General features: G+C 46.4%; 1 protein-coding gene across 17 annotated transcripts in view; it reads right to left on the bottom strand.

The window, feature by feature from the left end:
* Positions 1-23,141, bottom strand: part of LOC121057530 (voltage-dependent N-type calcium channel subunit alpha-1B-like) — a 284,260-nt gene that overhangs the window by 139,736 nt on the left and 121,383 nt on the right. For all 17 annotated transcript variants that reach the window (XM_040531855.1, XM_040531860.1, XM_040531856.1 and 14 more), the window contains one exon: positions 11,283-11,386. In XM_040531855.1, the coding sequence (XP_040387789.1) occupies positions 11,283-11,386 (104 nt within the window). The remainder of the gene's footprint in view (positions 1-11,282; positions 11,387-23,141) is intronic.

Raw genomic sequence — 23,141 nt, 5'->3', positions numbered from 1 at the left:
AGGAGACACTGCTTTGGAGGAAGACAAGCTCTGCTTTCGTAGACGACTACAGTGCATTTCAGTTACAACATGACAGTTGTGAATAACTGATCCTACAGAGACAAGAGGAACAGACATCAACGGAAGGACATTCATCATAGAAACCATACACCACACCAGTCAAGCTCAATGTGTCACTTTTTTTTTTTCCCCTCAGGAGTGCTTGGTGCTTAAAGTCACCAGGAAAATGGATGATTGTCTCTTATCACATTAGATTAGGGGAAGGAAGAGCAAAATATATCATGGTGTAAATATGCACTGGAATGGCCACTTCAGAGAAACTCATGAGCCTCCCCAACCACGAGAGAGACAAGGTCAATCCATGAGTAACCATAAGGGACCATAAAAGATTATAATCCAATGACATTCTTACAAGGACTTTACCCGTGTTAGTCTTAAATGGAAAAAAAAAAAACCTGTCACACCAATGAAAAAAATATCTCTGATCTCCATCCTCCAAGTCTCTGATTGATTTTCATATACAAGAGAAAAGAGCTGAGATGGAGCACCATGTAACATGCCTCGTGGTCTTGGGTTTCATGATGCACACCCAGGCTTGCTGCAAGACTAATCACACCATTCAACCTCTGCGATTCAGGTTTTCCCAGTAGAAAGCAGACACAAGTGCTTCCCACTCAAAGGAAAGAGGCAAAGAGATACGATATAGCATTACTGTCATTGCTACCACTAATAGTGGTGGTGATTAGCAATTCATGATAATGACATAGATAATTAGCTCCTCATTCAGAACAGTACCACTGAGCTACACATGATCTCGTGAAAACTCAGATCTTATAATGGGAGAACAGCCTTCATCTGCTGAATCTAAAGCACTGTTCAGAGCAAGCAAAAACAGCGCAGATCCCAGAAGGGCCTCACTAAGGACTCCCAGAAAGGAATTGAAAAGGACTTTAGAATTTTATGTCTAAAACAACAGCACAAAAAAAAAAATCTATCAGTTTAAGGATTAGTATCATCTCTAGCCCAAGCATTTCAAAGGAATGAGTAAGGCTGAACCTGGATGGCACGTGGCATTGAGGGACATAGTCATGCCTGGAAAAATGCAGCCCCCAAGAACCAAAAGGAGCCAGATAAATTCAAGTGGGTGAGCTGCTAGCTAAGGAACTAGCCAGGCCTACAGATGTTTGACTGCCTGAGTTACTCACAGGCCAAAATGAATTCTCCTGGTGGAGAAACAAAATTGGCCAAGACAGGAGGCTTAATTTGTGAGCTTTGTTGCTCGAACATGGAGCAGTGCCCAAGTACAGACTTGATATTTGACAGCAGCCTGTTAGACAGCCCACATCACTTGGGAGCAGTGAGGGACAGGCTGGGGGTAGCTGATGGAATACACCAACTCCTCTGGCTGCCTGGCATGCAAGTTGGAGGAGCATCACTGCAGGAAGCACGTGCCAGAGGAGCGGCAGTGGCACAAACTCACACGTTTCGTGCTACTAGGGGGCTGCTTGGATGAGGTGAAGCACTAAAAATTCCTGTTTCAGTTCATCCCATTTAAAGCCAGCAAGGAAGGAACCTCAAAAAACAATTCAGTGCCAATTACCTAGCTATGTTTCTGCAGACTTTCAGAAAGAACAACGGTGAACTAGGAATATCCACAGGATGCTACAAGTGGAACCTGGAGATAAGAACATGCACTTGTAGGACCCCAACTTACGAACATGCTGGGTGATAAAACAGGTAAAATGGACATGATACTACCTGCATTTTTTTCAGTAAAGCCAGGTCTCTTGTGCTCCTGGCAAGCTGCAACTGCTTGCTGAGGGGCTGTACATTACTTACCAGACCTTCCAGAGTGCCCTAGGGTGAGTTAGTGCACAGGGACCATGCACATCTCCAGGCCTCCTCGCATCCTGAGAGCATCCACATGCAAGCAGAAACACTTAATTGGATTTAAGGGTGGAAGCCCATTTCCTAACATTTATTTTTGTTAACCATCTGTGGGAAAGAACTAGAAAAAGATCCTTCATTTTCATTTTGTTTTCTTTCTTTCTCGGGTGCCTGTGATGAAGAGCTTTGCCACCTCATCCTAATCCAGCCAAATCCTTGCTGCTTGGGTGAAGCCAGTTTTGATAGCATGGTGGGGGGCAGATTCCTGCTGAGCCCTCCTCGTGCTCCTGCCATCCTACAGCTCTTATAAGGCTTACGTGACTGAGTTTGCTGCCACATACACACGGTCCTGCAAAGACCCCTGCAGCTTGCTTAGGCAGGGTCTGATCCAGTTAACACTCCTAACATTTCATTCACTAACCGCATCAGCATCCAAGTGTTCACAGAAAAGCAGATTCTTGCTGCAGGGAAAGAATTTGTTCTGCAGGTTCGTATCTCTGTCTTTTGTCTTCCTGAAGAACAGTAAATCCTTCAGAAGGGGAAGCGTGTGCTGGATGCAACAAAAAAAGCCCAACACCTTTATGACTGTAACTGTTTATACAACAAAGGACACAAAGCCTTGACGGTGCTAAACATTTATCTTACCTTGTGCAAACCTGTACTTTGAGAGGCAAAGGCAGAGAGCGAGTCCTGGAAGAAAGGGAGCCCACAGAGAACCAGCAGCAGCAAGATGGATAAGCAGCAGCAAGATGAAAGGAAAGAAAAGCAGCTGCTGGGGGTCCTGGATGAAGATGCAGGAAAAGCCTGGGGACCTGCTGAGCATCACCATACCCCTCCTGAAGGTGTTGTGGTGACTCAGACCAGCACAGAGAGAGGTGGGCAGGATGGCCAGGAAGGAGTGAGGGTGTCCAAGCAGGGCAGCAGACACCATCTTCCCCTGATTCCTGAAGCATTTTGCTTCAGCAGAGTGCGCTGTCACTAGGGAAGCAACATTGATTGCAGCACCAGAGACCCTTTGAAATCTCTCTGAGATTAAATAACCGAGCAGAGGCCCAGCACGGCTCCAGGAGCCTGAAAGGGGCTGGTGGGGAGGCGGCAGCAGGGGAGCAGGAGTCCTGTAGGGGGAAGGCAGCCTTCACCTGGCCCCCTCAGAAGCCCCAGCCTTTGGTGTTACTCAAAGGAGCTTCACCAGGAGAAGACCAAAGGCAGCCACAGCAGGGGCCGAGTTATTCGTGGCAGCAAAGAGGAGGCAAGGAGCGAGGGAAAGGGATGGGGAGAAGAGAGCACAGTATTCCCTTCAGGGCATTAATCAGGGTGGATGCCTGTAGAGGTGGAGGGCTGAATGGGTAGAATCCAATTTGGCTTAGGAAAGATAAAGATGAAAAGCAATACATCCAGGAGTAAAAAAAAAATAAAATAAAATCCAGAGCCAATCTATCCTGGCAGAGAGATACGGGAGGCAGCAAGGTTGAGAGAGAGCTGGGCATGACAGCGCAGCACGAATTACGGAGCTTGCAGCACTCTGGGGAGCAAGACAAGAAGCGCAATTTCCAGCTGCCTGCATGTGAGGGGTCATGGCCTGGGGCTGGGAACCCACAAAGCCAGCAGCACGTGGCTCAGAGCTGTCCATAGCTGGCACCTCAGAGGGCTGCAAACAAAATAGGAGGAGACCAGCAAGGAGCCCCATTCTCTACCATAGCATCAGACATCTTCACCAAAATCAGCCATGAGAAGACTCCAGGATTGACCAGGGTGTGGTTATCCTCGTGCATAGGCAAAAACTGCAAGTGCAGAGAAATCCACAAGCAAAACTTTAAATAATGTGATGCCTCTCTGCCTTACTGATTTGTAACCATGAATAGAAATGCATGTAGATTATTAACCCAGTGGTCTTAGCTACCTCTAAAAATCGGGCCCGGGTCACCACTGAGCACAAACAAAGTGTATTGATTAGAAAGCTTGTCTGAAACAAGAAGGGAAAAGCATAGAGATGCACTTAGTTTGGGCAAGAAGAAAATCTGAGGGAGGTGGAAAGCTCCTCCCAGGGGTGCAAAGGGATCACAAAGGAAAAGTGCTGGAATGAGATGAAACTAAGAAGGCAATTCACCTGGAAAGCCATCAACAGGAATTTCTTCATGCTGATGACTTTCGCTACCTCTAAGATACTATTTTCTCGTCCAAAAAAAAGTGCTTTGCTGCAAAGTCTGAGTTTTGAACCTTGGTATTAAACAAGGAAGCCCAGAGGAGGACTGAGATTCCTTAGTGCTGAAGATGACAAAGTTCTGTGGCTCCTCACCTGCCCCAGGTTGTCCCATCAGCTGCATGAAATCCCAAATACACCCACTGTTATCTGTCTCACCTGCAGCTCCAGCCAACCAAGATGACCCTGGGCATGGTCCGAGGGGTCGTGCCCATCTGCCCCAGCCTGAGCCCAGCCATACAGACCCAGCTGGCTGAGCAGCTTCACCCATCCCAACATCCATCACGCAGGAGTAAGGACTGACTCCATCAATCCCGCACAGCCAGAGCTGCTGCTGCTTCCTCCTCATTGCTCTTAAGAGGGGGGAAAAAAGAATTTCTCCTCAACCAGCTGATAAAGGATGAAAGTATCACTGTGGGATTGATCACTTGGCACCAAGCGAGGCTTCACAGTCACTTTTATCACTGAACATAGCAGGAAGATGTTTCAAATGCAAGCTAGATACGGGATACGTCATGTATTTCTAGAAAGAGAGTGCAGAGGTGAAGCCTTCAATGCATCTTCCTTCCTTTTGTCTTTACATCCAGCTTGTGATAATTTCACTTTGATTCCATCTAATCTGATTTGAACTGCTGCAAGTGCCACAACTGGGCAAAGCTAGTCCCAGTGAGGCAGTGGGTCTGGGCAGGGGGACATCATTTGTCTCGTAGCATCGACTGCCCAGTTCAGCTCAGTGCACGTGCTGGATAAACCTCTGGCTCTGTTCTTCAAGCCTGCACCCCAGAGTCAAAGCAGAATTCCCAGGCAATTTAGGTCTCCTATGCATCATTCCTATCTTGCAGGCTTTAATTTCCATTGCAGCATAACAGAAGGTCAAATAAATGTAGTCCATCCCTCCTGTACAAAATCAAAACACAAAAAGAGCAAGGGAGCTACACTTGGTAGGACATTTAGCTTGTCGAGAGGAAGCTCACATGAAAAGTCGTTGCTCCTTCTGCAAGAACCACACGTGCTTCTCCCAGATTTGTGTGCAATGGTGGATTTATTAAAAAGGGTGATGAGCTAGGAACAATGGGAAAGAGAATATTCCTTTTGTTGTGTCTTTCCCCTTGTTTTTAAGGGAAGGTTGAGGAAAGACTAAAAACAATGAGAACGCAAGCGGAGTTTCATATCTTTTCATGATGCAGCTCTTCTAATGCAAATAATTAACAGCAGCCAAAGTCAGATCACAGCAGGTAACAGCGAACTTGGAACTAATTTTCAGGGAAAATGAATGATTGCCTCTGTAATGAGGGAGAAGGAGGACAGAAGAACACTTTGCCATTATGACAAATTAATCAGACTAATTCTCCTCCAGCCTCTGCATGTCTTGCAGGCAGAAGTTTTATGATCTCGATCTGGCAAAAATCCTCAGGCTGGGAAAACATGTCATGAAACTCAGCAGAGCAAGTCACCGAGACAGCCAGGTCGGTGAGGTCCTAACGGGGCCGTGCTTGCCCCCAGCAAGCTGCTCGAACAGCCCCAAGGTCTCAGTGACCCAAGGCACCACAGTCAGCAGTGGAAACAGATATCCCCTGGGGAGACCAGAGGACAAGGCAGGGAGTGTTTAATGTGGCTCTGCCCACAGAGCATCACCCCACAATGCAGACTGCTCAGAACAGCGTGCTGCAGTGAGGAGTAAAAGCACCATTTACCCTGACCCTCAATTCACCTGCAAGGTGCCAGCACTGTCCGTGGCTGTGTCCCTCGCCAGGCTCCTGCTGTTCCAAAGATGCTCCATCCATAGAAAACATCTCCCTGTGGTTCCTACACCAGGTGGTCTCAGACAACAAGAGGCAGGCATTGCACTGCTCAGGGCAGAGCAGCTCTGGGCAGCGTTACAGAAATACTTACAAAGGGAAGATGCAAACTGGCCATCGCAGTGCCTCTTCCCACTTGGTTATTGCAGCCAGATGAGTAAACCTCAGGAAAGATAATTACTCTTTGTTGGCTGGTCTGGAGATCCCTCAGGCTTCACCATAAATATTTGAGGATGTGACACACAGCATTTTTCACACTCGAGAGGCACAGACCCAGGACTCAGATGCATCATCCACAGTGCACTGCCCTCTCTGGCCACGCTCCGACCATCTCGCCACCCTCACCCCTCCTCACCGCTGCGTGAAATGGTGCCAGAAAGCACTTAGCCTTGAAATAAGTCAAATCATCTTCCTCGCAGCAGCCCGTGATCATGTTTATCCTCTTTGCATCGTGTAACCCAAAGCATCCAAACAGTCACAAGTGTATTGTACGGAACCACTCGGCTCATTACCAGGCAAAATTAACGCCCAGTTCAACACCCAGGCAGTATGAAATTCTATAATCCCATCAGCCCACAGAAGAAAGATGCTAGCTGGGCTGAGAGGGGAGCAGCATCAGGATGAGAAACATAGCCTTGAAAATCACTGCTAAGGAGGGACAGCAGGGAGCTAAAGGTGCTGATGGAGATGGGGGCCCATGTCCTGGTGGCAATAGCTGCAGAGCAGGATGACAGAGGGCTGCAGCCTGCTAGCAAGAAATCAGTCCAAAGGCATACAAATGAATGAGCATTGGTCAGGACACCTCCACTCCATGGGGGATTTTCTTCTCTCCTCACCGGAAACTGCAGAACCATGCACAGAGTTCAATAAAAATTTTATCAGGATCATCACTGGGCATTTTCTGGTTAGAATCGAAGCCCAGTCCCATGGCATGCTCCGCAGCAAACAACCCTGTGTGCAGGGAAAAGCAAAAGGTGTCTGGAGTCAACCCCTCTTGGCATGACTTGGAGCCAGAACGTTCCCATGGTGCCACCAGTGACAGTCAATCCCTTTTTCTTATAGAAAGTTTGTATTCCCCGTGATGGATGCCTTTATTGCTGCCTAAATCACAAAGAGTCTACAAAGAATCTGATAACTAAGCATAATCACTCTCCTCATTCGATGGAAAAAGGTGTCTCAAGAGTAAGAGCTTATGGATACAAGTACCTAAACATTTTGCTGTTTCACACTGCCCTGGAAACCTTACAAAACACTGCCACAGGTTCTGGGAAATCAGATACCCCAACATCCTGGGATGAGGTCTGCATGGCTAGGCCAGCTTTTCATGATTAAAACAGAGAAACAAAGCCAAGTGCAGCTCTCCAGCATGAGCAACACGTGTCTCATTTGTCTGTCTTCAAGTGGCAGACCACTATAGCTCCAATAAAGAAGCAAATGAGCCTACCAAATGTCTTAATGTTACCAAAAGGGAGAGAAATCTCTCCTCCTGCTTCTGCTCTCCTGGCCCCACACAGCCCCGACCTTCTCTTGAATCAGCCATGGCACTCATCAAACGCTCCTCCAGAAAAATTAACCTGTTTTTTCCTGCTCCACTGATTTCTGCGGGGCTGATGAGTTTTATCAGTTTGCAGAGAGATCAAACAGGCATCAGAGAGGGAAAACAGAGAGCAGGGGGAATACAAAGAGAGAAGCAGAGAGGAAAATCCCAGACATGGAACACAAACCTGCATTACCTCTGCCACACCACAAGCTGGATGCTGTGCTTCTGCCGTTGAGCCCCACATCTTTTGTGAACAAAGGCTGTAGGATTGTAGGGGCTGTTGGAAGTGCAGCTCACCTGTACACATGTACCCACCACACCTCACTGGGAAAACTATATCTGACCATATCCATAGTTTGACAACAGCAGAGTCTGTCTTTGCCCATGATGTGCAGCCTGGCAGGGGGGAAACTGCTACCAACTTCCCGAGGCAGAGCCCCCTCTTTAGCAGTGCGTGGGCAGGCTGACGCACCAGCCACTTCAACTCATATCTGCGGTAAAGATACAGGAGAACGCAACAATCCTATTGCACTGTTGGATAAACCATGTTCCCAGGTACTGCACAACCCATATCCTAGGACCACTGGGTGGTCTACATCTACTACATCTCCATCTGGTAACTACATCTCAGTACTTGGTGGCACAAGGAGAGCAGAGCTCTGCCAGCTATCTGGCCCACAGTGCTCGTGTCAGGGAAGGGAAAGGAACAGAAGGCAGAGAGCACCATTTCGGGAGGGTATTTAAATATTAACTGATGACAAGAGCACTGGCAGTGCTTTGATCAGCGTGCTAGAGGAGGACACACTGTACAGCAGGAAGAGTCTCGTTTAGTCTGGATGACAGAGTCAACATGCTTTTAATTACACCCATAGCCATGCACTTGGAGGATTATGTCATATCAACTGTGGCCCAAGATTTGGGGTTATTTTTATACCAAGTTTTTACCAGCATATACATATTTCCACATCTCCCTGCCACTTTCCTGTCTTCACTTTTATTATAATTCCAGAAGCAGCAGCAGCAGAGGGTTGTTTGCTCTTTATTTTGAAACAGGTAGCACCTCTTCTGTAGCATTTGCATTGCAAATGCTGCCATATTTTGCTAGCAGAGGAGACTCAGGATCCTAACCAGATCAATCTATCTCCACTGCTCAAACATATAAACATGGGAGCTAAGCCCACCTTATGAGGCAGCTGCCCAGTGTTGACATGGGTTCACAAATAACTACAGAAAGGCAGAAAATTCCATTAGGAGTTATGGAAAAACTCTGTATAATCTAATATCAGTAGGAAGCTCAATAACTTTGTTGTCATTTCAGATTATTTATTTTGCCATAATCAGTGATAGCGTCTGCATACCTACTTCAGAAATCTCTGCCTTCCTTATTGTCCACTGAGGAGCACAAATACGTGAGAGAAAATAGTTCAAAACCAACAGCAATGAAAAATACTCAGGTAAAAGACTTTTCCATGGCTTCCCAAAGTACAGACTGGCATGTTGAAGCTTAACTCTAATACTCGTGATGAATATGGCAGAATATTGGAAAATAAAGCACAACCTTCCCAACAGGGTTTTTGTGGAAAAGGGCAGTAACAAAGACCATGCACAAGCCTGGGAAACCAGTGATCTAATCTCAGCTTGCCATTGTGCCTGGGGACATTATGTCCCCTCTTTCTACTCCACTGCTCCCTCTCTAATGTGCAGAGAGGGAAGGTGGCAGAGCTTTGTGCCACCCTCAGGAGGCTAAAGGCTGCAAGGTGCTCAGATCATGAAGATAAGAAGCAGGTAAGTGAATGCTGAGATAACCTTTTTTTTTTTTTTTTTGTAGAACCCCTAACCCTAAATAAACTTTTTTTTTTTTATAGAAAACAGAAGGTGGGATATTGCTGAGGATCCTCCACTGCAGGAGCCACGAGCTGACAGTCACTGGAATGCAGATTGCATTATGTCCTTGGGTGAAACTCTGCCCTGTGGAAGTCCACATGCACTTACCAGTGACCCCTTCTCTGTAGTTCTTTCAGTGGTCAAAATCTCCAGGCACGGAGACTCATGCAAAGAATGTCCTCCAGCAAAACCACTAATTTTTCTAAAGTGCTGTCTGGGACTTTTTGTTAGAGAATATAATGACAACAGTCTCTGCCTTCAGAAGGTCTTTTTGTCTTTGTGGTGTCTTTCCATCACCAGACTGTTCACATATACCCAGGTTCCTACATTGCTCAATAGCTGCAAGCCCACCAGGAGCCTGCTGAGCAACGTGGTCAACACAGGCGCTACGATGTTCATTTTCTTCAGCCTCCCCCCAGGAACTCTTCCAGCCAAGGAAATCAAACCACTATATAGAGTAGAATTAAAAAGCTTCCCTCTGTGAAGAAGATATTACAATCCTTACCACTAACAAAGGGAAACTTGACATACAAAGCTGCCTTCTCGTTTTGTTTTCAACAGAAGATACACATTTATATAATATTCATAGCTTGCCCCAAGCAACAAGAGGCTTTCAGGGGAGCCAGGCTGAGGTTCCCATCTTTCAGTCACCAAATACGCATGAATCCATCACAAAGGAACAGGAGCCTGCAGGCTGCCGAGCTTCGTTTTAGATCACAAGCATCATTTCAGCCAATGTGGGCTGACCCCGCTGCGCAACGAAGAAGATGAACTACCTAACAAACCACACGCGGTCCTGCCTCTGGTACTCACTTGAAATCGTATGTCAAACAAGCATGGTCACAAAGCTCCCCATTGCAAAGCATCTGATTACGGTGGGACGTCTGAGGAATGGCTTTGATTCAATGGCTTTCATTGGTTATTGATCACGGGCATTATTCCTGGACCAGCAAAGCGCAGCACCTGGCCTTCTCCATGGGCTCTCTTGTAATAGTCCATCTCCCTGTCTTCAAACACAATTGCACTTCTGCTTCCTGCTCCTTACCCCAGCTCGTGCTCTGAGGATGGGGATCCCGAACAAAATAACAACACTGAGCATGAATCTCTTCTTTGGAAAACACTTTTCTTTCTCTAGTAACTTAAAGAGCAAATGTGCAACACTGGAAGGCATTTACCAGTCAACAACATTAACTCTTTTCTCTCTTCCCCAGCTGCCAAGAGCCAGAAATAAATCTAGATTTTTATAGATCTATATAATTGAGATCACCTGGATGGGCAAGGAAGAAATTGTGTGCAAAATGAGGTGCCAAAGTCTAAGAGCTCACAAACCATTAAGATGAGTCAGATTGTTAAATGCAGATCAAATTTCCACAGACGCTGGGGGCGTTCCAGCTAGGCTTCAAAATTGGCAGCTCGATCTCTACAATGGCGCAAACCCAGAACTCACATCCAGCAAACACTGAATCCTTGGCTGACCCCCGGGCTTTGAACATCAAGAGACCGGTACGTCCCCAAACTCCAGACGTTGGCTTCAACGGCTAGAGATTTAAAATAAATAAGTAAATGAAGCCGAGATCTTTTAATTGCCTTTTGTTGGAGCGTCAAATTTCCCCATGCTGCACAGCTAGACCAAATCCATTATGAGCACTTTGATTTTTAAGGCAACACAAGAGCAAGTGGTGGCTCAACAGGCCTGAGCCAATATAACTAGAGAAATTTGCTTAACTTCTGTCTGGATTCAGAATCATCTCAATTTAGCCTATCCTGTGCCCTATAGCTCTGCATTCTTATAGGAATAGCCCACAGCAAGGGAAGGACAGGGTAGGAAGTGCGTGAAGAGGGGCGATGTACAGCGCAATGTATCACTTCGTCTTCTCTTTGTCACCTACATCCTCTCCACAGAGCTAAAACCCACAAACACGCCTTCCCTTCTCACGTCCAGGTGGAGACAAGCAAGTCATTGGTGTCTTACCCTGACAGGACGCCCAGCACCAAGTTGAGCATGAAGAAAGAGCCAATGATGATGAGAGGGATGAAGTAAAGCCAGTTCCAGGTATTTCCTGCAGCATCATTTGTCTAGAAACCAAGAGAAGGGGAGAGAGAAAAACAAATATTAATCAGGCTCAGGAGCACCGCAGCATAACGTGCAGGGCAGAGAGGTGATTCCCCTCAGATTTCCTTGGGGCTGTCTACCACCGATGTACTGGTTAGTTATGATGTAAATATGATAAGTTTTAACTACCAGCAAAAGACCTAACAAACCAAGCTGACTGTCCCACCGCCCACCCCACAATTCACCGTCAGCTCCAGCAGAAAGATTCATCTCTAATTCCAGAAGGAGCCAAAATATGACTTCAAATGACCCACCTCTGTGTAGGCCTTTTGCACCAGCCTCCTCCCTCCCTCCCCCAAGCTGTGAACTGCCATGTGCTGAGCATCCGTGCTGTGTTTACATCCGAACCAAGGCACATGAGGACAGGAAGGAACCACAGCCTTCCCCTAATCCGGGCTGCGTGGCGCCATGCCCAGAATCTGTGCACGCACACGGCGCAGGAGAAGACAAGAAGTCTGCAAGAAACCGAGGCGTCCTCAGAGCGGCTGCAATCCCACATCTGCTTGCTCAGCGCTTAGGAATTCTGTCATCAAAACCCCGTCTGAGGCTCCCCGAATAAGCAGCAGCCTAGATTAAGGGGAGGGAAGGGTGTTTTAGTTTATGACAAAGTTTCTGCATTCATCAACCACATGGGAGCTCTTTAAGGAACTGCTGAGAAGTAAAATGCCACATGGCCATTTACCGAAGTCAAGAGAAAAAATGCACATTCTTTTCTTGCAAGTGAAGAATGCAGCAACTTGAGAATCTGACGTCAGGTGTAAGGGAGGGGGAAGGGGAAGAAGAAGAGAGAAGACCCGAAGACATTCCTGCTCTCCTCCCTCCGCCTGCAGCGGGTAGAGAATAACATGGGCACAGGGCTGACCTGTCCATCCTGAGATGGTGGAGCCCACAGAGCAGCTCTTACAAACATCACCTTGCAGAAAATGCAATCATTCTAACTGGTATCGGTGCCTTTTCTTTGTTATCCATGGTGCTTTTTAGCCACTATCCCCTATCATATTTGCAAGTGAACTTTTGCTGACCAAAAGAGCCACCGAAAGAGTAAGGGCTTTAAACGCAGCCATGGATATTCCAGCCGGGTGTGCTCAATGCCATCTCAAAGTGTCTCTGCACAAGCCACCCGTGACGTGGGTGACCGATGTCACAGCATTTTCTGCAGGTAATAATGCTTAGGGCACCAATGCAAGCCAATACCTTCCAAGTTGTTTTTAATATGGTGCATATCTGCACAAATCCTTCCTGGGGAACCTTCTCCAGATCACACGAACGACAAGCAGTTCTCCAAATAGCTAAGATCTTCAGAAATATCCATGTCAGTTGATCAGTGACTCACTGGGAGGAACAGGGACTAACTAACCCAGCCACCTACCGTCCCTCCGAAAGGGACTCGTGTGACACCACCGTGTGACAGACAAACGAATTTGAAGAGAAAACAGGCTGGGAAAATGAGAGCAGAAGGACAGGAGAACTCTGTCCAGTCTGTTATCTCATTTTAGGGATTTTAATATGCCTTTACCAACACTTGCCATCGCACCCCAGCCCTGATTCTCATTCTGGTGACCAAGGTGGCAGCGCTCGTGCTACCGGCTGGAAAAACGCTCCCGATTCAGTGAGGCAGGGAACTGCCATCAGCCAGGCGAGGGGGGCTGGAAAACCCAAAAGGAAGAGCTGGAGGAAGGGAACAGATGGGAGAAGGGAAACCACATAAACATGCAAAGAGAGTGCAGTAGGTTCATTGCTGCCAAATGATCGTTTATCATTTATTTATTCATTTGAAGCCCAAACTTGGCGACAGATCTGCAATTCCATGCCACGATCAAAGCCCTTAAAATGAAATGTGCTGAAATACGACTAATTAACCACCCTCCTCTGAGCGCTCGCTAGACTGCCTTATGCTCAGGGCAGGGCAGGGCCTTGCTCTGGTAGTCCTGTCTCACACAGGGGTCCAGGACAAGCCAGAAGACAAAACACCAGACACAAAGGTGAGCAGAAAACCCCTCTTGAGAAAGCAGAGCCTTCACGGACATGCAGCATCTTTCCCAGTGCTCCCAAACACACTTGAACCCAAGCAGAGTTTACAGCAGCTGCTCTGCCATGGTGAGGTGCTTTCACGAATCAAAGCTGAGAGCTGCCAGGAGAACCAAACTCCTGTCCTCCAGGAAAAGTCCTGCAGGCACCTCCCCTTGCAGAGCAACTGGGTCTCGGGCTACGGCCCACCTCCAGGCTTGCTCATTAAGCAGGATGAGCCAAGAGATCAAATCAATTTTTATGTTCCAGCTGAAATACTTCACCGGAGTAATGCCTGGCTGACTGTCGGTGCCATTTGATCCTAACCACAGGTCTAAGCCACCAGGGAAGAAGCAGAAACAAAACACTTATAATGATGCACCAGATTTACATTGGGAAACAGCAGGGCTTACAGGAGAGCTCCCTCGCTGCTCACCTGCTGATAGCAGCCACAGGGCTCTTCACAAGAGCCATCTGAGCAGTGCCCAAAGCGAGCTGAAGGCTTGCTCCAGGAGCACCCTGGGCACAGGGACCAAGCAGTTTGTGTCCATTAAACTTGGCAGCTTCAGACTCCCACGGGACACAGGCTGCGCAGGGGGAAACTCAGGCACGGGAAGTCCAAGGGACAATTTGGGGTCACGGTGGAAGCCCGGACCCAGAGGTCTGTTTGTTCTGCATCCAAAGCCCATAAAAACTGTCAATCCACTGCAGTGCTCTTCCCAACAAGCCCAGCTGCACCACGCAGCAGGACGGCCCAGGGCACAGCAGGATGCCCCAGGACAACCTTGGCTTTAGCCTCCTGGGGACTCTCTCCTCTCCTTCGCACAGCACCGAGCACACTGACAACATCCCCGAGCAGCAACACCATGGCTGGCTATCTGTGGAGATAAACGGGTGAATACTGTCACCTGTAACAAATGCAGAAGCTAAAAGGTTTCTGTCATGCTGGGAGATTAATGCCCTGAGCTCCCAATAAAGCCAAAGGGAACAGAGCGTGCTCCAGCAAAGCACAAGGAGCCCCGTGCAGCCCGTCCAACAGCAGGGGAAGGCCAGTGCTAAAGCTTGCTTTGTCTCCCAGACACAGAGAGCAGTTCAGCCACTCCTTCATTATGCTAATGAGATGGCAGCTGCATCTAATTATTAATTCATTTAAAGGTATGTTTTGAAGCAACCAACTTGAAAGGAGCCTACTGCTGCTTGCAATGTGCTGTGGAGAGCAGAAACGTTTTTGTGTTACCTTTTGGCTTCCTTTCTTCAGCCCTGGCCATGACCCTAGCTCTGGGGCAAGCAGGGAGGCAAAGCCCTGTGTTTCGCTGCCCTGAAGGGTTTTTTCATGTTGTTGGAGCTTCTTGCTGCTGCAGCAGCTCTGTCCCAGCCAGCCCCAGTCCATCACCACCATAGGATGGGACTTCTCCAGCCAGCAAAGGTCAGCAAAGCCCTCCCTGCTCAGCCATCCCTCCCCATCCTGGCAGCGCACCACCAGCTCTGTGGGGACCCTTCCTAAATCCAGCTCTGCGCCCCCTGTGGCTGGGGCATCACCAGGGCCCTCACGGCCCATCAGCCCTGCAGCCTAATCCAGACTCCAAGGGGGGCCGATCAGAGGGAGCAGATGTGCTCGGGCAGGGGAAGCAGCACATAAACACTGCAGCGCTTCCTTGCCAGCACGGCTCCCACCAGAAGTGGGAAAACTGCAACAGCCTCTGCAGAAAGAGACCCACAGCCCCGAGGAAGGGAAGTCTGTGCAGTTCCTACCAGGGTTGCTTAATCATGGTTTGAATCAGCGATGAGCTCCTGGTTCTGGAATCCCAAAACGATGAACGTGCATTAAGTGATTTTTGGTTTACACGCAGCCTTGCGAACAGGCAAGTTACTGCCTCTGTTCGGCAGGTGGCAAACCTGAGGTTTCGGGAGATTTACAGACTGAAAATTAGAGCAAGTCAAACAACGAATAATCCCCCAAATCCTATCCCCCTCTTTTCTCTAAGCAGACAGCACAGCTGCCCACACGTTCCCACACTCCTCCAGCTTCTACAACAGAACCTAAATCTGTATTTCACGTGGGAGGCGGATGGGGGATTCCCACACAGCCGGGCTTTTGTGCCGCCTCCCAGCAGCCAGCAAATCGAACACTAAAGCCATGGCCCGGGGGTGAACCTGAGTCCCGAGGGATCTGCAATCTGGAGCTGACAGCTCCTTGGAGCTGGTGCGAACAGAAGACCTGCCACTGCTTTGCACTGCCCACAGCCCCATTCAGCACATGCCAAGCAGCGATAGCGCATGTTTAAATAACAACCTCTTCAAATAAGCTATTAAACACTGCTGTACCTGATTAAATCCTCTTGGGCAACACAAAAGCAGCAGAACAACAAAGACCTTTGCCATAGGAAAATGCCTGGTGGCACAAGGCAGGGACTTTGAATACTGTATTTGTAGACTGTCATGCTACAGTGAACCTAAGCAATAAAATCTCACTTTTCAGCTTCTGATTTCCCAGTTTCTAATCAAAATACAATCATTCTAATTGCCTCTCTCCCCAAATCATCACCATCTCCACTTGTAGCCCCTTTATACCTGTGCTGAGAGGGAAAGAGAGCTCAGGGATGTCCACACGTCCTACGCCAGACCAACTCAGTCACCACAGATCCTCATGGGAATACGCCGACCTTATTGTAAGCTTATAATTAACAAATTATACAGACCTCCTAATGACTTGGACCTGCTTTGAGGAAGCCACTGCAGGTTGGGATGTCCGTGCAGGCCAGCTGCCTCGTACCACCCATGCAGCAGTGCCCAGCCCTCCATGGCATCCTCCTTTCTGTGCAAGTGCCCCCATGAGTGCAGCCACCATGGTGCAAGAGCACTCCCTGCTCGCAGCCAGAGCTACAGAAATGCTGCAAAGCTTCACGGCTTGGAGATGAATGCCCTTCTGCCACTGCTGCGGGTGGGAGGCACCTCTGGAGGCAGCACTGAATAGAGGAGCTGCACAGCCTTCACACCAAGCCCTTCTGCCACTGCTTCAAGGCAGCCAAAATGCTGTCATAGGCGTTCATCTGTTGACTTTGCAACTTTAAATGAGACCTTTAATGGCAGAGGTGTAAAGTCACAGACCATCATCCACACACAAGCATCACCCTGGATGCAGACCCTGAACAATGTGCAGGTTGGTCCTGCCTGAAGACTTCCAGCTAGGGTTCCCTGGCTACATAAACCAGCTTGAAAGCCCAAAGCAGCTGCTAGAAACCCATTTACCCTTAAAATGACTCCACCTTTTTTTTTTTTTTTTAAACAGTAAAAGAGCAAACCACCACCCTTTTCTAAACATGGAGCCATTCTGCTGCTTACATCTTTCTTTTTTCAGCCACTTTGGGCAAGAATCACAACCCTGAAGTAATTGCCCCACACCTCTAAGGAAGACTTTGTTCTGTCCCATCCTTCAGCATATTCTCTGTCGATATGAAAAACAAGCAATTAGCAGACTAACATACAAACCTTAGAAATGTTTCCAGAGTAGGGTTCGATAAAGAAGGGATCTAATTTGACAGATACAGCCAAAGCTGAAACAACACAGACCTTAACTATTTACTATGATTTTAATCAAAATGTGTAGTACGCCTAAAGTTCACTCTTTAATTTAACCAATGCCTGACATATACAGGGCAATTAAAGTGCAATCTTCCCTTAAATAAGTTATTTAGCACTGGGGAAAACTCTCAGCTGTCTTTGACAGATGAACTTTATTTACCTTTCATCTGATTTTTCACAATTCTCTCTCCACAGCTTCTGTTAATTAGCAACACTTTATGTTTGATTTATTTATGTCTGTTTCCATTCTTAGGATTAGGTGAACAGAGAAATTTCCAGGAACAAAGCAGAATCAAAACCACGTAAAGCACGTACAGTCAGCACATGGAGCCCTGCTCTGTCCAGCACATTTTCTCCAGGCACCAAATTATGCCTGCTGAGCTCTTCATCAGCGTAAGACCTTGCACAAGACGGCATTAAGGCAGCAAACCCAAATTTGCTGTGAAAGGCTTTTCTTAGTTCAATCTGTGGAATTAATGACTACCCAGTCTATTTGCAAAAACAGTCACAGACTCAAATGAAGTTTAATGTGGCTACTTCTCTAGGACGCTACGTGGTCCACACTACCATAGCATCAGTTTGCAGTTACAGAAAGTAACAAGTGCTTTCACAGATGGACAGTGAGGTACATAGGCTTCATGTGAACTTAACAGGTCCAAGTCCAAATCCAACTCATCTGAAGTCCTTGAATACATACCTGTGGGAAAGCATAAGCTTTGTCTATTCAAGGCAAGAAATATTCATTATTATTTGAGCTTTATTTTTAACTGGAATCCCTGCTGGAAAGTCTGGACCCTGTTCAACTGAAATCTCTAGAGATGACAGATCTGCACCAAAATCCAGCCTAGTCGACTGCAGACCCATGCATTCACCAGAACATGAGAGATTTGGTTAGAATCTCAAAAAACAAAACAAAAAACACCAACAACAACCCTCAAGCCTAAAACCTAGCAGGCTATCAAATAGCTTTACTGTATTCTATGTTTTATTTTCAACAAAGATGGTCACAAAACAGTTCTCAAAATACTGTAACCCTCAGAAATAAGCGTAGGGGACTAGGAAATAGTCAACGGGGCTTCATCTCTTTCAGCAGAGCTTTGAAATATTTTCTTTCCTCTATTCCATGTACTTAGTTATCAGAAAAGTTATTAAGATTAATTTATTTTCAAACATTTCTTTTTCTCGCTTTTTTCCTACCTTCCCTTCCCTATCTCTCTGCATCAACTGAAAACAGAAGGAAAAAAAATAAAATTTTAAAAAGGCTTTCATCATTTAAATCTTGTACATCTCTTTTCACCCAGAAATACCAACAACCCCTGCACTGAGGACAACTTTATTTCTATTCCCAGCTTTATAGAAGGTGAAATAGGGTCACAGGAAGGTGAGAGGAAAGCTGCTTCCACATTTCCCAGTAGACCACTAGGAGAATCAGGAGAGAAAACTACCTTAAGTTCTGACCCCGTGTTCTGGTTTATCATATAAAATATCAGAATCTGCAAAATAGTCATGTACTTTTTTTTTTGATAGTTTCTCCTTAAATTCAATCTTGGCACAAAGTCAGCCCGCTAACTTTAGTTACTGACTTTCAGATGTTACGGTCCATTTGCAGAGAGCATCTGGTATTTAGCTCTGCAGGGACATGACAGCCAGGGAGTGCTGGCGATTGACCCTTCTGAGCAAAATTAAATTGGCAGAGAGGTGCACGTCCGATTGATGCTCAGGGGTTGTACTACCCACAGGAGGCAGATGACAGAGCACCTGCCTGGTGTGCTCATCCGTGTGAAGGAGAAAACTAAAATGGGTTGGTTAATGAAATTAGTGGTCGGCCCAAATCACACTCCTGCACTTGCTGCATACACTGAGACAGAGTTGGACTGCAATTCAGATGATCTTCTTGAGCATCTCTCCGTTTGGGATCAGTGGGATCAGGTCCATTCAGGTGCCCCTGCATGTAGAGGAAGTGATTCAAAATGGAAGAGCCCCAGGCCAGCAACCTGCAGAGAAATCTGGAGTCAGGAATAAACACTGGTGGTTTTGTCCACTTACATGTGTTTTGAGGCAAACTCCCTAACTGGAGGTCTCCATGTGTGCCCTGGGCTGGACAGGATCTCAGGAAGCCCTAAAGTCCATCTGAGGTCCAGCTAACAACCAAAGATTGGAGGATCTTCCTGCCTCCTCCTCTACCACATTACAATTGTGCCTTCTGTGCCTCTACAGCAGCTCCCACGTGGGTTTTGGATTTTGGGGCAGAGGATGTGTTTTCTGGGGGGCCCTTTGGGATGGGATAGCTGTTGTCCTGAGGGTCAGCAGTTGCAAGAAAAGCATTTAAAGAGCCCACTGCCCCCCTGCACTTTTTACATTTAACATTGGCCAAAACCAATCAAATCCTGCATACAATGCCTGCTCAAAGTGAACTCTCTGGGAAGAGGTGCTCTAAACTCCTGGCACATCTACACCCAAATCAGTGTTTCTGAGAATACCCTCTCCTTCACAGAAGATGTTTGAGTTATTCCACTCTAACTTTTTACCGTCAGGATATGGGTCATCCTGCCACACTGTTGTAAGAAAACAATAATCCACCTTGTTCAAAGCCCCTTGCTACTGCTTGGATCCATCCATAACTCCTGGTGCCCAAGTGGGCGTCAGAAAAGAAATAAAAATATCCACAACTCCTCTGAGTCTCACAACACTAAAAACAATGACGGTTTGAAATGGAGATCATCCTTCTGCCCCCTTAAAAAGGGGGTCACTTGCACCCAGCACTGCACTCACCTGATATTTAGAGGAGCAGAACAGTTATTCACTACTAGAATCAAAATAAAATCCAGAATATTTCACAACCTGCAAAGTCAAACTGCTCATGGCTTGAAACAACACAGAATCAGCCTCACCTGCAGAATTTAAAAGCCTTGGCAGCACCAGCTATGCTGAGACACCAGGCCTGGCATTAGCTCTTGTCCTCTTGGCCCAAGAGCCCTACCAAACCTGTAACAAGCTTGGGGTGCTAAAGTTAAAGAATCCCTTTGGAGGTTTTGGTGGAAGCATACCGATAGACAATTAGCACTTTGGGTTTCAATGCTTTAGGATTCAAATTTTCTAGCTTTTCTTTCCAATGATGAGAGCTAAAATGTCCCAAATAGAGAGGAAGTGAGTTATGATTCTCTCAAGCACATAATTCCAGGAACTGGGCTTTCAGAGGAAAGCATCCAAATGCACAAAATCAACTCAAATAACAGAAGATGACCCTTGGAAAAATCCTCAAAGCTTGCAGCATTAAAATTTTGCTAGGATATTGCTAACCACATACAAACATGTACTAAGTACAGTTGTTGCACGCAGTAATAAGGTTAATTCAACCAAATTAAAATAGCAGCTAAATTCCTCTCTTTGTTTCTCCCCCTACCCTTTCCAAAGGTGCACAGAGATGGGGAGACTGAAAAAGCAAAAATGCTGATGGTTTATGCCTTGATCTGAAGGCTTATGGCACCAATAAATCAATACATAAATATGCTAACAGGAGTTCTTGATAAAAAATTCGTTCTATCCTCTGATAGCGTGGACTCACTTGGCTGCTTTATTCATGAGTGTGCCTGCCTGCCCAGTGCTGTGAAAGCCTCATTCACTGTCAAAAATTACAGGCAGGCCAAGGGACTCTACCCACTTATTTTTATTAATCTCTTTTTTTTTTTTTTTTTTTTTTTTTAACAGGTTTGGACTTTAATGATGAATGTGAACTAGGTCTAAGCAACTCCTGCTGGAAACAGGCAATGTGTGTTCATGCTAAGGAAGGTCAGACCTATGGTGGAGTACCCAGGACAAAGCTCTACCCCAGCAATCGTGCAACCAACTACCCCGTGAACCACCCTGGGCGGTCACAGCCCAGAACTTGTCAGGAACATGCATTTTACATGTGTGAGCATCTTCTTTGTGGTCACACAGCAAGCTAGCAGCACAACAATGAACAGAGCCCAGAATGCCTGAAGTTGTAACCAGAGCCACCCAAATGCAGCTCACAGGCTGCTTGCAACCTCCAAATCCTGCAGCTCCCATTTGGCTGTGGGTCTTCAGATATGACAGCAGACCCAGGCACTGCATCACCAGCGATCCATGGTCCACCCAGCAGCATCATGGGGCATCTGCACCAAGCCGGACCCATTTATCTCAAAGCCCTCAAAATCAATGTCTAGCAAATAAAAAACCTTCCCTACCTGCACTCAATATTCTCTGTAAGTTTAAATGTCAAATTATTGGTAAAACCAAGTAATTCAAATAGTTTCACCTACATGTGACTCAAACAGAAATGCTAATGGGCAGTCAATTCTTCCAGCAAAACTTCAGAGCAATCTATTATTAAAACTAGCACCACAGAAGCCTCACATCATTGTCTTCAAGTCTCTTTTCTCCGAGCACACAGCCAAGTCCTGCTTTCTGGGAAGGAGGAGGCCTTGTGTCACCAGGTGCCCACAGAAGGAGAGCACAGAGGCTGCTGGAGTTGGGCTGTGGAGAGTTTCAGGAGTGGTTGCTCCTTGAAAAACAGGCACTGCTTTGGAGTTGGGGATTCTTGGAAAGCGAGAGTGCTTTGTATGTCACTCATTGCTTGAAAAGACTCATGCATAAGTAAAGTTACTCTTAGAATGAATCCAGGGTTCCCTTGAAGCTTTTTCTTCTGCTGAGAAACCGACCATCAAGGCTTCAAGTACCTTCTATCTTTCATCACATAGCCAAATTTGACCCTAAAAGCACTGAAAGTCACAAGGAGGGCAGAATGCACACAACTACGCATGCACAGACATGACATGTTTAGAGTCTAGTTGCTCAAGGATATGTGCAATATTCACATAAGGATAAAGATACATTCAGACCACAACATGAATTCTGTTGGTGTGGTGAGTTGATGCAGAAACTTTCCCTCCTGCTCAGCAACCCCTGTGGCCTGTACCCCTAAGTCAACAGGACAGAGACAGTCACACGGACTGATTCCCAGAACACTTAAAGAAACCAATACTCAATCATTTTCTGACAACGACCATGGGAAATTGTGGATCAATGCCCAAAATCACTGCAGATAATGGCAGTCCTCAGAATAATGCACAGGCTTGCTTGTCATCTTAAATGTAGATCTAGCGTCTTCCTGAAAGAATAAAGCCTATATACCTCAAGTATTGATTTTCCCTCCAAACATCGCAGGCAAAACCTTCCCAAGAAATTTTCAATACCAGAAAACTGTTTAAATGAATTAAATTCTTGATTCTATTGCATGAAATATGAACAACAGACTATTGTACATGTGCATTCCTCAGCAGAAAATTGGGTTTGTGCAGAGCATGGATCTATTTGGGTCAGGCCACCTTCTCATTTTGTCTTCTAATGAGAATACCTTTAGCTGTACAGCTTCTTCTCTAGTCCATTATAAGCAAAAAATATACTTGAAGATCTCTCTACAGCCCACAGAAAGAGCTAGAGATGAGAGTTTGGCCACACAAACTTCAAAACACAGCAAAATCTCCAAGTCCAACAGTTCTTTGTTAATGCAAACCCTACTGCTCAGGGCAGGAGTACAAAACTGTTTTATCACCACCTTTTTCCTGCTTCAGACAAAAAAAAGCGGTAGTTGGTCAAGATCCTTTCTGCTCCACCTAAAGATGTTTCATGAGGTTTTATGTAGACTTTGTAAAAAGGGAAGGATCGTCTGCTAAAGGAAGAATACATATTTTTTCTTAACCATGAGACTTGCCAGATTGTTCCATATTTGAATGAAAACTGTGAGATTCCAAATCTTAAGCGTGAAATTATTTACTATGGTATAAATTCATTAAATCTGCAGAAAATTATGAAACAGGCCCAAAGCCGTTCTCCATATTCCAAGAGTGTTCACTGGGAGGGGCACTCATGGGCCAACCAGCCAAAGATCTTGCCACAGACCACGCTCATAAACAAACTAACCCTAAAACAAACCAGCTTTTTGGTCATGTTGATCAGCAGATGACTTATTAAAAGCCAGACGAGTTCAAATGCTTACACCTGTCCTGCTGGGAAGCATCTTGTCAAGAAAGCTGGAAATATCCTTTTTTTTTTTTTTTTTTTGGTCTTGGCTTCCTCCCATACCGTACAGAGCAGCTGTGCAAGCCT

The sequence above is a fragment of the Cygnus olor genome, chromosome 19 (genome assembly GCF_009769625.2).
Source record: "Cygnus olor isolate bCygOlo1 chromosome 19, bCygOlo1.pri.v2, whole genome shotgun sequence".
In the NCBI taxonomy this organism is placed as follows: domain Eukaryota; kingdom Metazoa; phylum Chordata; class Aves; order Anseriformes; family Anatidae; genus Cygnus; species Cygnus olor.
The sequence above is the reverse complement of the archived record's forward strand: the minus strand, read 5'-3'. Positions and strand labels throughout refer to the sequence as shown.